This window comes from Aquarana catesbeiana, linkage group LG12 (genome assembly GCF_042186555.1).
Source record: "Aquarana catesbeiana isolate 2022-GZ linkage group LG12, ASM4218655v1, whole genome shotgun sequence".
NCBI lineage: Eukaryota > Metazoa > Chordata > Amphibia > Anura > Ranidae > Aquarana > Aquarana catesbeiana.
The window spans coordinates 185,318,680-185,332,628 of NC_133335.1; the positions used below are offsets into that span (position 1 = coordinate 185,318,680).

Below are 13,949 nucleotides of genomic sequence, written 5' to 3' on the forward strand. Positions count from 1 at the left end.
ATTTAGCAAGAATCCTCCCAACATTCAACATAATATGTAGCCACAACAACCTAGCTCACATGCCAGCTACTATATACATTCCAAAGACTTTCTGGGAGATTTGTGAAGATTATAAGAATAGGATACTGCAGGTTCTCCTTTATTGCTGTCGCTACTGGGGAGATTTCTCTTCATATCCTGGTGACTAGTGCCACGATAGACAGGAAGTGAAGGGACGTATCTCCAGCAGGGTTGCACACAACAGTAAACCCACAATAATAATAGAAGGTTCAGAACGTTTCAGATTTTTTTTGCATTGCTAATTTTCCCTTACTTCCTGTCTTAAAGACTGGTCCCACTAGGGCAGGAAGTGAGGGAACATTTCCCTAAAAAAACATGGTCGTGGCAAAAACTTAAGAGGTTCAACCATCCCCCCCCTCCCCACTCCTTCCCTCAAGTAGTTTTGGCTTGACACCCACTTTATTTCCATATGGCGGTATAATCCAACAGTTTGTTATGAATCACATTGTTGGCCATTTGGATGTCTCTTTGTTTCTGGCCTGTAGCCTGGTCCTGAATGTTTGTACAATATTTTCCTTTTGGGGCTTGCTTGCTTGTGTTTTTTGAATAAATTACTTTTCACTTGGTGAAGAATAATCTAAATGGCTGGACCTCAACACAGTGGCAGCGTGTCACATCTCTGAACTGCCTGCAGTTGAATTTCATGCAAAATTTCAGCAAGCCCGTTTGGGTTGGAGAAAAACTGATGCGGCAATCTCTTTCACTTCCTGGGTCAATGTTATCACATCTGTAATGAAGATTAAAGGTAAATTTAATCTGAATTCCAGTCATATAGGAAGAAAACACTATTTAATGCAGTATTAGTGATTAAAAATAATGTATTTATTATATGTACTGTAACTGTGGCAGCGCAGTGGCTTAGTGGTGTGCACTTTTGTCTTCGATTTGAGTCCCAGCCACAACTCTACCTGCATGGAGATTTTATATTCTCATTGTGCTTGTATGGGTTTCCTCCGGGTACTCAGGTTTCTTCCCAGACTCCAAAGACGATGTGGTAGGTTAATTGGCTCCTGTCTAAGTTGGCCCTAGTATGTGTATGAATGTGAGGTAGACCCTTAGATTGTAAGTTCCTTGAGGGCAGGGACTGATGTGAACATACAATTGATGTACTGCATAAGTAGTCAGCACTATATAAATACCTGTAATAAATAAGTAAAAAATAACATTGGTATTTGGGTCCCCCAGTGATCACAAGCAGAACATACTGGAAAAGAGAACAGTGTGAACCAATCAGGACTGTTCAGTACACATGTATATGCGCTTACAGAAAGAGAGGGCAAGGATAATCATCTCAACAATTGTCAGGGCTGGGCCCAGCCTTTCCTTCTTTGAGCTGGCCGCTCAGCTGTCGGCTAATTGCCAGCTCCTATCTCTCCACAGTTACTCAGCTGTTGATGATATCCTGCTCGTCAGTCCTTCCTACTTAAGCCGTCCAGCCCAGAGGATCTCTGCCTTCCCCTTAGTCAACATCACAGAGACTATCTCCTGCGTTCCTGTTAAAAGACTTGCTTGGCTGACATCCCTTCTGGCTCCAGATCCTGCTTGCTGTTTTACTACGTTCATCTCCGGCTCCCTGACGTTTGGCTTGTCTAACGGTTCCGGATCCTGAACTCTGGCTATGTTTTGACTATGTTTGTTCTATTTACTTTTATTATTAACCACTTCCCTACCCGCCCATAGTCATAAGACGTCCACAGATGGGATCTCCCATCCTGGGTGGACGTCATATGACGTCCTGGGATTCCCGGCCGTCTAGGGGGCGCGCGCCCGCAGCGTTCCTCGGGACCCGGTGCGTGTGCCCGGCGGCCGCGATGTCCGCCGGGCACCCGCGATTGCCCGTTAACCGGGCCGGCATGTGGATCTGTGTGTGTAAACACACAGATCCACAGCCTGTCAGCTCTGAGGAGAGCGATCTGTGTTCCCAGAACGGAGGAACACAGATCGGTCTCCTCCCCTAGTGCGTCCCCTCCCCCTTCAGTTAGAATCATTCCCTAGGAAACATATTAACCCCTCCCCGCCCCCTAGTGGTTAACCCCTTCACTGCCTGTCACATTTACACAGTAATCAATGCAATTTTATAGCATTGATCGCTGTATAAATGTGATTGGTCCCGAAAATGTGTCAAAAGTGTCCGATGTGTCCGCCATAATGTCGCAGTCACCAAAAAAAATCGCGATCGCCGCTAAAAATGCCATAAATCTATCCCGTATTTTGTAGACGCTATAACTTTTGCGCAAACCAATCAATATACGGTTATTGCGATTTTTTTTTACCAAAAATATGTAGAAGAATACGTATCGGCCAAAACTGAGGAAAAAATGTGTTTTTAAAAAAAAAATTTGGGATATTTATTATAGCAAAAAGTAAAAAATATTGTGTTTTTTTCAAAATTGTCGCTCTTCTTTTGTTTATAGCGCAAAAAATAAAAACCGCAGAGGCGATCAAATACCACCAAAAAAAAGCTCTATTTGTGGTGAAAAAAAGGACGTCAATTTCTTTTGGGTACAACGTTGCACGACCGCGCAATTGATGTTTAAAGTGCGACAGTGCTGAAAACTAAAGATTGGCCTGAGAAGGAAGGGGGTGAAATTGCCCGGTATTGAACCGGTTAAACAAGTGTGATTTAACTGTACTTCTGTTGGTCTGATTTCATGGTTTCTGACAACAATGCACTGTTGCTCCTTAATTGCCCAATCATGGGCAGGGGTGGGTCCCAGGCGGGGTTGTAAAATCTGTTCCCATATCCAGTATGTATTTATTGTGTATTGTTCACCTGAAGTTCAGCTTTCCTTTCCTTTAATCCCTTTGTGCATCATTCAGCCCCTGTGACAAGGGAGCTAGAGAGCAGGAGGTCTTGGAAGGAACGAAGAGAACGATTTGGTTGGTACTTTGAGACAAGGTTAGTGATGTACTGTAGCTGTTGGCCGAGTGGATGGCTTTGTAAGTTGGTGTTTTGAATTTAATTTGTTGGGTGAGTGGAAGCCAATGGAGGGATTGGCAGAGGGGAGTAGCAGGCACTGAACGGTTGGTAAGGTGGATGCACCTGGCAGCAGCATTAACCCCTTACCGCCGAGCGTACACAGATATGCGGCCTCCGCTTTCGGGGGTTATACCGGGATGATGCCCGCAGTTGCAGGCAGTATCCCGGTACAGTTTTTTAGAGCGGGCGATCTGCTTTCTAGGGATAACAACCGGTGCGGCTAAAAGCCGCTCGATTGTTATCTCGGAGGAGCGGGAGGGGACATTCCCTGCCTCCCGCCGCCTCCCACCGCTCTGACCGGGCCTCCCGTCCCACCGGGAGACCCGATCCTCGATCCGCCACTTCCAGCGGCTAGAGACAGACTGGCACGAAGCCGCAAATGGCTTAGTTCCAGTCTCCTGAATGTAAACATGGAAGCGACGTCACTTCCTGTTTACTCGGCTGCCAGTGGCGCCGGATTTTAAAAAATATACAGTATTCAGGATCGCCGTTTTCGGCGATCTGAATACTTTGAAGTGCAAAGGAGGGATTGGAGGTCTTTTAGACCCCCGATCCCTCCATAAAGAGTACCTGTCACCACCTAGTACTGTCACAAGGGATGTTTACATCCCTTGTGACAGCAATAAAAGTGATCACATTTTTTTTTTTTTTAAATACAATTTAATGATATAAAAATAAATAAGAAAAAAAAAACTTTTAAAAAGCGCCCACGTCCACGCAAGCTCACGCAGCAAAGAAAACGCATACGGAAGTCGCGCCCACATATGTAAACGGTGTTCAAATCACACATGTGAGGTATCGCCGCGATCATCAGAGTGAGAGCAATAATTCTAGCACTAGACCTCCTCTGTAACTCTAACCTCGTAACCTATGGATATTTTTCGGTACCATAGTTTGTCGCCATTCCACGAGTGTGTGCAATTATAAAGTGTGACATGTTTGGTATCTATTTACTCGACATCACCTTTCACATTATACAAAAAAAATTGGGATAACTATACTGTTTTGTTTTTTTAAAATTCATGAAAGTGTCCCTTTTCCAAAAAAGTTGCGTTTAAAACACCGCTGCACAAATACCGTGTGACATAAAATATTGCAACAATCGCCATTTTATTCTCTAGATTCTCTGCTAAAAAAAAAAAATATATATATACATATATATATATATATATATAATGTTTGGGGGTTCTAAGTAATTTTCTAGCAAAAAATATGGATTCTAACTTGTAAACACCAAATGTCAGAAATAGGCTTAGTCATGAAAGGGTTAAAGGGGTTGTAAACTCTAGTGTTTTTTCACCTTAATGCATCGTATGTATTAAGGTGAAAAAACTACTTGACCGGCCCCTAGCCCCCCGTTTTACTCACCTGAGCCCATTCCTTCCCTCGGCGGAGATGCGCTGTACCTCTCTGCCCGGGGTTCTTGGCTCTTGATTGGATAGATTGATAGAAGCGCAGTCATTGGCTGCCGCTGCTGTCAATCAAATCCAATGGCGCCGGGGGGCGGGTCCGAGTCCTGCATTCTGTGTCTATGGACGCAAATGCTGGTCCTGGGAGCGTGCCCGCAAGGTAACCCCTGGGAGATCGCTTCTCCTAGGGGGTTTACCGATGCAAGGAGGAGCCGCAAGCGCCGTTGGGGGACCCCAGAAGAAGAGGATCAGGGGCCACACTGTGCAAAACGAACTGCACAGTGGAGGTAAGTATGATATGTTTGTTATTTTAAAAAAAACAAAAACAAAAAAAATGAGGGTTTACAACCCCTTTAATGATGGATGGACGAGGGGAGAGCCTGTGTAGAGGTAAGGCAATGTGGTGGGAGTTGCAGTAGTTGAGGCGAGAGATGACCAGGGAGTGGACTAGGAGCTTCGTGGTGTCATTGGTTGGGAAGGGGCGTACTTTTCAAATGTTGTGGAGGTTTTGGCTGCAGGCTTAGGACAGTGATTGGATGTGGGGCCGAAATAAGAGTTCAGAGCCCAGGATAATGCACCTTGGCATGCGGAGACAAGTTGATAGTTGTGCCACTGATCTTGACAGCGATTACAACACAGAGGTGGGGGGGATTTAATAAAACTGGTGCAGCTGTGCATAGTAACCAATCAGTTTCCAGGTTTAATTGTCAAAGCTCAAAGCAGGACTTCAGTCATTTTTTCATCTTTCCACCTATTAAATCTTCTGCCCTTGTTGTTTTAACTTTGGATAGTAAAACATTTTTTTTTTTGCCAGTAGATACCTTATACAACCCACTTTGAAGAAGCTGATCGGTTACTGTGCACAGTTGCACCACATTCTGTGTGCACCAGTTTTAGTACATCTCCCCCTCAATGTCACATTATTACACAATGAGACAGATTGTTATTCATATAGTATGTTTTGTGAAAATGACTTTGATTTTTGTCTCAATTTAGTTTTCATTGACATCCAGAAATACTCACTTGTAGGATCTCTCTTTGTGTATAAGGCCTTCTCCGGATACTGTTACAGTGCAGTCTTCTAGCTCCTTCTCAAGGGGGTTTGTGATTGTGATTATGGCTGTTATAGGATTGTACAGCGGTGCTTCTTCTGGCATCTGTAAAAGTGATAAAAAATACTGTATATTTGCAACAAACATTAAAGCTTAACTTCAGTCAAAGCTTTTTTAAATATTTTGGGAAGGGGATAAGAGTCTCTGCTGGATTTTTATTGCTGTCTATATTCCAATGGGGGAGATTTTACCTTCACTTCCTGTCAGGACAGATGGCATATCTTTCCAACGGGGACACCGACGAAAACAAAATGCATTTTCTGTAGTTAGGGTTTGACATTCTCTTCTGTGCTTTTATTGCGGTCTATGTCTTCCTGTCCTGGTGACAACTGCACCCCAAATTTTTGTATAGGTGTCACAGGAACAAGAAGTAAAGCAAAAGTCTCCCCAGGGATCACAAACATACATTTTAATTAAATTAATTCTTCTCCCATGTATTTAAAACTAAAATGTGTTTTGAGTTTTTAAAGGTGCAACTCCAACCAAAGCAGCTTTTTCTACTTTTGGCTAGGGTAAGGAAGCGTTAGATTTCTGGAGGCATTGTGTACAGTGTGCCCCCAGAATGCCGTATTGCGAGAAAACATTACATTTGAATATTTTGAGAATTTAAAAAAAGTTACAGAATCAAAAAAAAAAGTTCACCCAGCTGAATGTATCTTAACTTCTAAGTAATGTTGGGAACACTCAAAGGTAGATCAATATCTAAATGAAGCCCACAAATTAATACAAAATCCAGCGGCGCCATTTCCCTGAAATGTGTTTGACGTTTTTCCTGACTCCTGACTCATTGACCAGCCCACTAAATGAAAAACAGTATACCATTCATCTAAAAGAGTCAGTTTATACTTATGTTAGTACAGGAGAGAACCCTTTAGAGGTCCCCGTGTGGAGGAGAATGCTCACCCAGTAAACTGACATGAAATACCTACTTATCTAACAGCTCTTTCTAGCCCTGAACATTCACAGCTGTTACTTTTACCTGTTTTTATTGCTATCTGTGTCCCCATTGGAGAGATTTCCTCACTTTTCCTGTCAACCTTCCCAGGACACTCAGAAGTCACCCAGTATTTAAGGGCCTTCTCTCAATCTCCCATTGGGTGAAGCAAATCTGCAAAGTTCTTGAGAAGATTTTAATCGTCTGAGGAATGGGCAATAGAATGAACTCTGAGCATGCATAGTGTCCTGGGTTTCCCTAATTAATACCCATCCCCTTTTTTCTACTTAATGCCCATCTCTTTTGGAATACATTCCAGGAGCATCAAAACAAAATGTGTGCAAAGTCTTACACTTTTCTTTAGTGGCCTCATTTACACTTGTGTTGCCCTCTAAAGAGTGATCTGAGTTCAGTTCGTCCTTCAGAGGGCATTTGTCAAACAGTGTTGTATCCCTCCTCACTGCCTGTTTTAATCCCTTAAACCTTGCACCAGCGAGCTGCAACCGCATGCAATGCACGCGGTTGTGGGCACCCCCAATTACCTGAATGGGTCATGTTCAGCGGGCAGTACTATCCACTAAATGTGACAGCGGAGGTCATTTTTACTGAGCCACGATGCAAAGCATGCAGCTGTGGCATATGAATATCCCCTCTTGCTGCCTTTGCAGTTGGGAGGCAAAAAAAAGTGGCGTTTGTACTGTCCCCAACCACAATTGTAAAGGAGGCCTTAAACACAGACCAAGCTCTTTCTCTACAGTATGCTGGCAGGAGACAGAAATTTTTAGTCAGAATTTCGCTGCTTTTTAAAGAAAAAAAGTGTAGGACTTTGCACACCATTTGTTTTAGCTGACTTACACAGAAACTTCAATTGGGCTTTAATTTTATAGTCTTGTATATTGCTCAGGCTTACCTTGATAGCAATCTGGGGTTTGTGCAGAATCACCTTCCTGCTTGAGCAGTATGTGCTAGTGACATCTTTCACAAGACCGGTGAGTCTCACCACATTGCTCTCCACAGGGGACACTGCATACTGCAGTCGTGGAATCTGAGTTTTGAATATATGGTCTGATGGCAGAAAAATGTAGTTAATAAAGAACAGCAAATCCAAATGCCTGCCGTTTAACTTGTGTTTAATGTGTAAATCAATGAAAAATAATTATTCGCAGAATTTAGACAAGCCCCACGCAAGTAGGGGTGGTACCAGCATGCTAAATAAATATATGCAGTGAAATTACACAGAGATATATTGGTCTTTCAGTGGCACCAAAATATAACAGATATAAAAAAATCAAAATTTTATTTTTGATTTAATAAAAAGTTCTTACTAAAAGAATCAATGTGACATTTTGTACTAATTACTTAGTCCATAATGTACCCAACCCACAACATTCGTCGTATAAACCATTCATAAAGGTGAATGCTTTTTTAAGACCAACTCTGCTTCTTCAGGAGATGGGAAAAGAAGCATGATCCTAAAAAGATAACATTTCAATGACAAATACTTAAATACATAATATGTAAGGTACATCCATAGCAAGGACATTTTCTGAATGCAATGAACCTGTGTGCAAGATAAAAAGCTTGGCCTATGTGTGGACCTGCAACAGGGCTGAACTGGGATAAAAATTTGGCCCTGGACTTCATCCAGACCGGCCCACTTTAATTGTGCAAACAAGCACAAAAATAGTATATAAACTATACGCAATTGTGCAAAAAAACATAAGTAGCATAACATAAGGAGTCCTCACTAACCTCTTTTACTATTTCACTTATTCTCCTCTGTTTTTTTCTCATCTTTCTCACATCGCTGTGTGAAATTGAAGGGGAACCAAAAAAGCCATTACTTTGACAGGCTGTCACTGAAACCAGCCCACTGAGCCATCGGCCCACCGGGAAACTCCCTGTAGCCCCGATGGCCAGTACAGGCCTGACCTGCAACAAGAGCCATGCCACACTGCAGCCACCTACACATATTTTGACACCTCCCCATACCAACAAAAAACCTTCAGTATTAATGCTAAGCACACACTGTGCAGAATGGTGGGTGTGGCTAGATTGTGCTAACAAGGTATAATTCTTGCCACGGTTCCAGAACATGGTCAGCCATGGGGTTTTCCAGCCCCCCAACCGCACGTGAGAAGATCCTTTAGTTACAGTGTTACATAGTTAGTCAGGTTGAAAAAGGACTCAAGTCCATCTAGTTCAACCAATAAAAAAAAAAAAAAAATCATACAATCCCATATACACAATCTTATACCACAGTTGATCCAGAGGAAGGTGAAAAACCCCAGCAAAGCATGATCCAATTTGCTACAACAGGGGAAAAAATGTCTTCCTGATCCCCCCAAGAGACAATCGGATTTTCCCTGGATCAACTTTACCTATAAATGTCAGTACCCAGTTATATTATGTACATTTAGGAAAGAATCCAGACCTTTCTTAAAGCAATCTACTGAGCTGGACAGAACCACCTCTGGAGGGAGTCTATTCCACATTTTCACAGCTCTTACTGTGAAGAAACCTTTCCGTATTTGGAGATGAAATTTCTTTTCCTCTTGGACCCCTTATGTATTTGTACATGTTGATCATCTCCCTCTTAATCTCCTCTTCTCAAGAGAGAATAAATTCAGTTCCTCTAATCTATCCTCGTAGCTGAGCTCCTCCATGCCTCTTATGAGTTTGGTTGCCCTTCTCTGCACTTTCTCCAGTCCCCCGATATAATTTTTGTAAACTGGTGCCCAAAACTGAACTGAATATTCCAGATGAGGTCTTACTAATGATTTGTACAGGGGCAAAATGATATCTCTCTCTCTCTGGAGTCCATACCTCTCCTAATACAAGAAAGGATTTTGCTTACTTTGGAATTACATGCTATTATTAAGCTTTTGATCTACCAAAACCCTCAGATCCTTTGCCACTACGGATCCCCCCAGTTGTACTCCCCCTAGTATGTATGATGCATGCATATTCTTAGCCCCCAAGTGCATAACTTTACATTTATCGAAAATTAACCACTTGCCGACCATCCGCCGCAGTTGTACTGCGGCAGAATGGCACGGCTGGGCGAAACAACGTTATGTAACGTCGATGGGAAAGATCCTGCAAGCCACACAAAACGTAGTAAAGCACCACTCAGCTGCGTGCGTTAAACACGTCTCATACGCGTGCAAAATGACAAATGTAAAAAGGATTACGCTGCGCTAGAATGTGTTAGACATGCTACTAAATTATAGCATGATAGAACAACTGCATCTAAATAAACGCATGTGGATGTGGGAAACACAATATCTCTACAAGGTAAGTGGACCTAATAATAGATAAATACTCTGAATACAAATGTGAAAATTGACAAATGCGTATAAACGCATCAAAGTATAAATGCAAATTCAAATGTGAAATATGACAGATTAACGCATCAAAGTGCACAGGTACCAATAAGCATAACTGAATCACAACATTACTATTATTACCTCTTTACCTTTTGAGGGACTTCATAGTGAACTATATTTTTTGGTTCCATTGAGGACTTTTTTACACATGAACTGTATGACACCAAATTACTTTTTGCTTTGTATTTTTTGCACTTAGCACTTTTTACATGCTCATATATATATATTTATATTGTAATAAGTATGGTTATTTGCACATTTGCACTTTATGCGTTTATATTTTGCACATTTGAGCTATATTGTCATTTAGTTATGCATATTTGCACATTTGCACTTTGATACATTTATATTCATTTATTCATTGCACTAGTAATGCTGTGATTCAGTTATGCTTATTGGTACCTGTGCACTTTGATGCGTTAATCTGTCATATTTCACATTTGAATTAGCATTTATACTTTGATGCGTTTATATGCATTTGTCAATTTTCACATTTGTATTCAGAGTATTTATCTATTATTAGGTCCACTTACCTTGTAGAGGTATTGTGTTTCCCATATCCACATGCGTTTATTTATTTTTTGTTTTCAAAAGGTTTTTATTTTGTAACAAAAGGAAAACAGATTTAAGACAAGACAGTCAGAACAATAAGCGTAAAAGGTTCAGACATCAGATATTGTTCACAAAAGTAAGGTACAGAATAATACTGCCAAGTTGAATACGCCTATTAAAACAGTTGACAAAATCTGAAAGTCTAAACTCTGCCTAATAAATGAAACACGGCAAGAAACAAAAAAAAGAAAAAACAAGATAAAGTCATAATACAAACAATATTCAAAAAAAAAGAAATTATAAAACGGTCAGGTTTGGAGTCTAAATAAAAACCAAGGATTCCATTTAGCATCATAATGAGGCATAGTGTCGTGTAGGGTATGATAAATCTTGTCAGCAAGCATCATGTGATCAATTCTTGCAACTACTTGCGCATATGGAACTGAGGGCGACTTCCAATGTAGAGCAATCGCCCATTGCATAGCTACACAGATAGAGTGAATCAGTTTAACCAACGGTTTAGGGGAGTCTGGAGGGGACTGAAACAAAAGGCAGTGTTGGTAGGAAATACCAAGAGGTTTACCTGCCAATTTATCTATCACCTTCAAAATCTCCCTCCATGTGGGTTGTAATTTCTCGCATTCCCAAAAGGTATGGAGAAATTAACCTTGTTGGAGGCAACCCCTAAAGCATAGGTGGGAAGATTGTGGGTAGATCTTGTGAATGCGCATTGGGGTGTAATACCAGCGAGTCATCAGTTTGATAGCAGTTTCACGAACCATAATAGCTTTAGTACACTTGCGCAAATTCTGCCAACCGTTTAACCAGTCTATGTCATTGTCTTCCAAACCTAGTTCTAGTTCCCACTGAGATCTATACTTTAGGGTTGGTTTTTCTGTAGTAGCCTCTAAGTAGTTGTAGACTAATGAGATAAGCCCCTTTTGGCGAGGTGATGTGTGGCAGAGGTCCTCCAACAGGGTCATAGAGCTCGAAATAGGGCCAAGATAGTGCTGTTGGAAGAAGTGTCGTATTTGTAAAAAGTTATAAAATTCACTGGCTGGAATATGGTAAGTTGTTTGCAGATGAGAAAACGAAGTAAATTTCGAGTTTAAGAGAAATTTATCTAACGTAGTTAGTTTTAAGTCAATCCAGAGTTGGAAGGAAGAGGGTCTATCATAGGCCGAGGGGAATCTAGAGTCTCCCAAAAATGAGGCACCTAGAGGTGTGAGAGAAATGAGATTATATGTTTTTTTGTATAGGTCCCAGAGTTGAAGGCCTGCATGCGTAATCAAATTTTTAGAACCCAATTCCGATCCAGCCGGATTGTTAGACCACATAAGGCCTGGGAGAAATTGGGGAGCGATGGATTCACATTCAAATTGCACCCAGGGGACTCTAGAGTTGTTAATGTTCCATTGAGCTTGTTGAGTGTATCTACTGGCTAGGTAGTAAAACCATATTTGAGGGACCCCCAAGCCACCCCTTTTAGAGGAGCGGTACAAGACTTCTTTGGCAAAACGTGGGGGTTTATCATGCCAAATAAATCTATTAAATAGTGTCTGGATAGTATGTAAGTAGGTTTTAGATAGTTTAAGGGGCACACATGCGTTTATTTAGACACAGTTGTTCTATCATGCTATAATTGAGGAACATGTCTAACACACTCTAGCGCAGCGTAATCCTTTTTACATTTGTTATGTAACGTCGCTTCCCCCTGTGGCCACTAGGGGGCGCGTGTGCCGCCCGCTCGCCCCCTGAGTCGTTGCGAGTGCCCGGCGGTCACGAGCACCGCCGGGCTCCCGCGATCGCTTAGGGCACAGGAAGAACCGGGATCTGTGTGTGAAAACACAGTTTCCGGTTCTCTGAGGGGAGAACAGACAGATCGTCTAAATCTAATCATTTAATGCAAGGATACATATTAAGTCTAAACTTGGTATCTGGTCTGGGCTTTGAATGCACGTTATCCACTGACATTTGCTACCCACAGTTGCCCTTGGTTATGATGGCTCAGATTGGACTTTACTGTCTCTTATCTGTTTGCCACCTGCTCAGACCTCCTGCTTGACCCTCAACCATACTTTTCTGCCACCTTCTGCCCTGACATTTAGCCTGCTTCAAATACAACTTAGCCCAGTGATTCTTTTGCTTCATTTTTTTTCCAAATTGGTTTCAGAACATTTATTCAGAATAAATTTGTTCAGAACATTATTCAATAAATCCCCTATTTTTGAGACTTCTACAAATGGGGAACATGCGTAAGGCCAAAGTTATAGTTACTATGCTGGCCTTATGAATGGTCCACATCTGTAAAAGTCTCATAGAAAGAGGTTTTATTGATTTTTTTTATACCCATCCGGGGTCCACTATTTTTAAATGCTAGCTTTGATGCTAAAACAGAATGATTTGTTATTTCACTTTGGTCAATCTTGAGGGCGAATGGTCAATCTGTGCCATCATCAACTAATACTAGCCTAAAAGTTTTATATTTTCACTTTTTTTACTTGCATGTTTTGAATATTGAATCTCATGTACAAAGGAGTAACTGCTCCTTGGATTGGTTATGTGTATACTGGGGAAGGTAAGAAGCCACCTTGCCTAATAACTGTTGAGAGCTCAGATTCAGGTTTGCTCAGTGATGCACAGCCATTGTGTGGCAGAAAGCAAAGCCTGAAAATGTGTTGAACATTTATGGTTGCCCCAAGATCAATCAACAATCTTGTGAGCACTGCAATATGTCGGTGAGAAGCCTTCAGTCATGAGAATGTGGGGTATGAATATGAGGTGTCAAATTAGCTCAGATTTAGCACATGGTTTAGATCTACTGTAATTTACAATCCTTGCTTTAGGTGGTAGTAATGCTCCTAAACACATATAAAAGTCACCTCAAACACGCTGCACAGATGTGAACCAACCCTTGACAGCCAGGTCTTCACAATGCTTGACTGCTACAGCACTTCTATATTACACAGACCAATAAGTCCCTGAAGCTTTTTCCAGTCTTATACAACTTTTAAAGCCCTGACATAGAGGGACTTTAGTGGCCCTATTAAGGTGCTGTCCACCGCGTTTATTCCGTATGTTAGGGTAAAACAAAGTGACCTCCCATAGTGTAGTAGTTAAATTGAATGAATTAAAAAAAAAAAAATAGTAACTCTTATAGCCAAATCAATGTTGAAAACGCATTGTTATGTCAAAACATAAGCAGCATGCAGGTCTCCGACATCACTTCCGGTTCAGGATGCCCTACGTGTTACGTCACATCACATCACGTGACTTCATCAGGCCCCTTTCTTGGAAGCTAAAGCTAAAGATACCCCTGAAATGCATCAGCTTTGACATCATGTGTTAGTCTAAGGAATAAAAAAATTAGATTTCAAGACTCTACAACAATTTGTGTTTCCAGCCCGGCCCTGCATGGCACGTGTAGCCTGAATATTTACGACAAATATTATATACTGTAGGTAGGAGAGATACTGGAAACAGTGCCTTTACCACTAGAGCACATATCAACTA

At 41.6% G+C, this 13,949-nt stretch overlaps 1 protein-coding gene across 1 annotated transcript in view; it reads right to left on the bottom strand.

Moving 5' to 3' along the window:
* Window positions 1-475: 475 nt before the first annotated feature.
* The window catches only part of LOC141113279 (protein 4.2-like), a 97,700-nt gene continuing 84,226 nt past the window's right edge, over window positions 476-13,949 (bottom strand). Inside the window, exons 15-17 of the mRNA XM_073606306.1 lie at window positions 7,406-7,560; window positions 5,473-5,606; window positions 476-787 (exon numbers count right to left, since the gene is read on the bottom strand). Of these exons, the coding sequence (XP_073462407.1) occupies window positions 619-787; window positions 5,473-5,606; window positions 7,406-7,560 (458 nt within the window). The 3' untranslated portion in view covers window positions 476-618. The remainder of the gene's footprint in view (window positions 788-5,472; window positions 5,607-7,405; window positions 7,561-13,949) is intronic.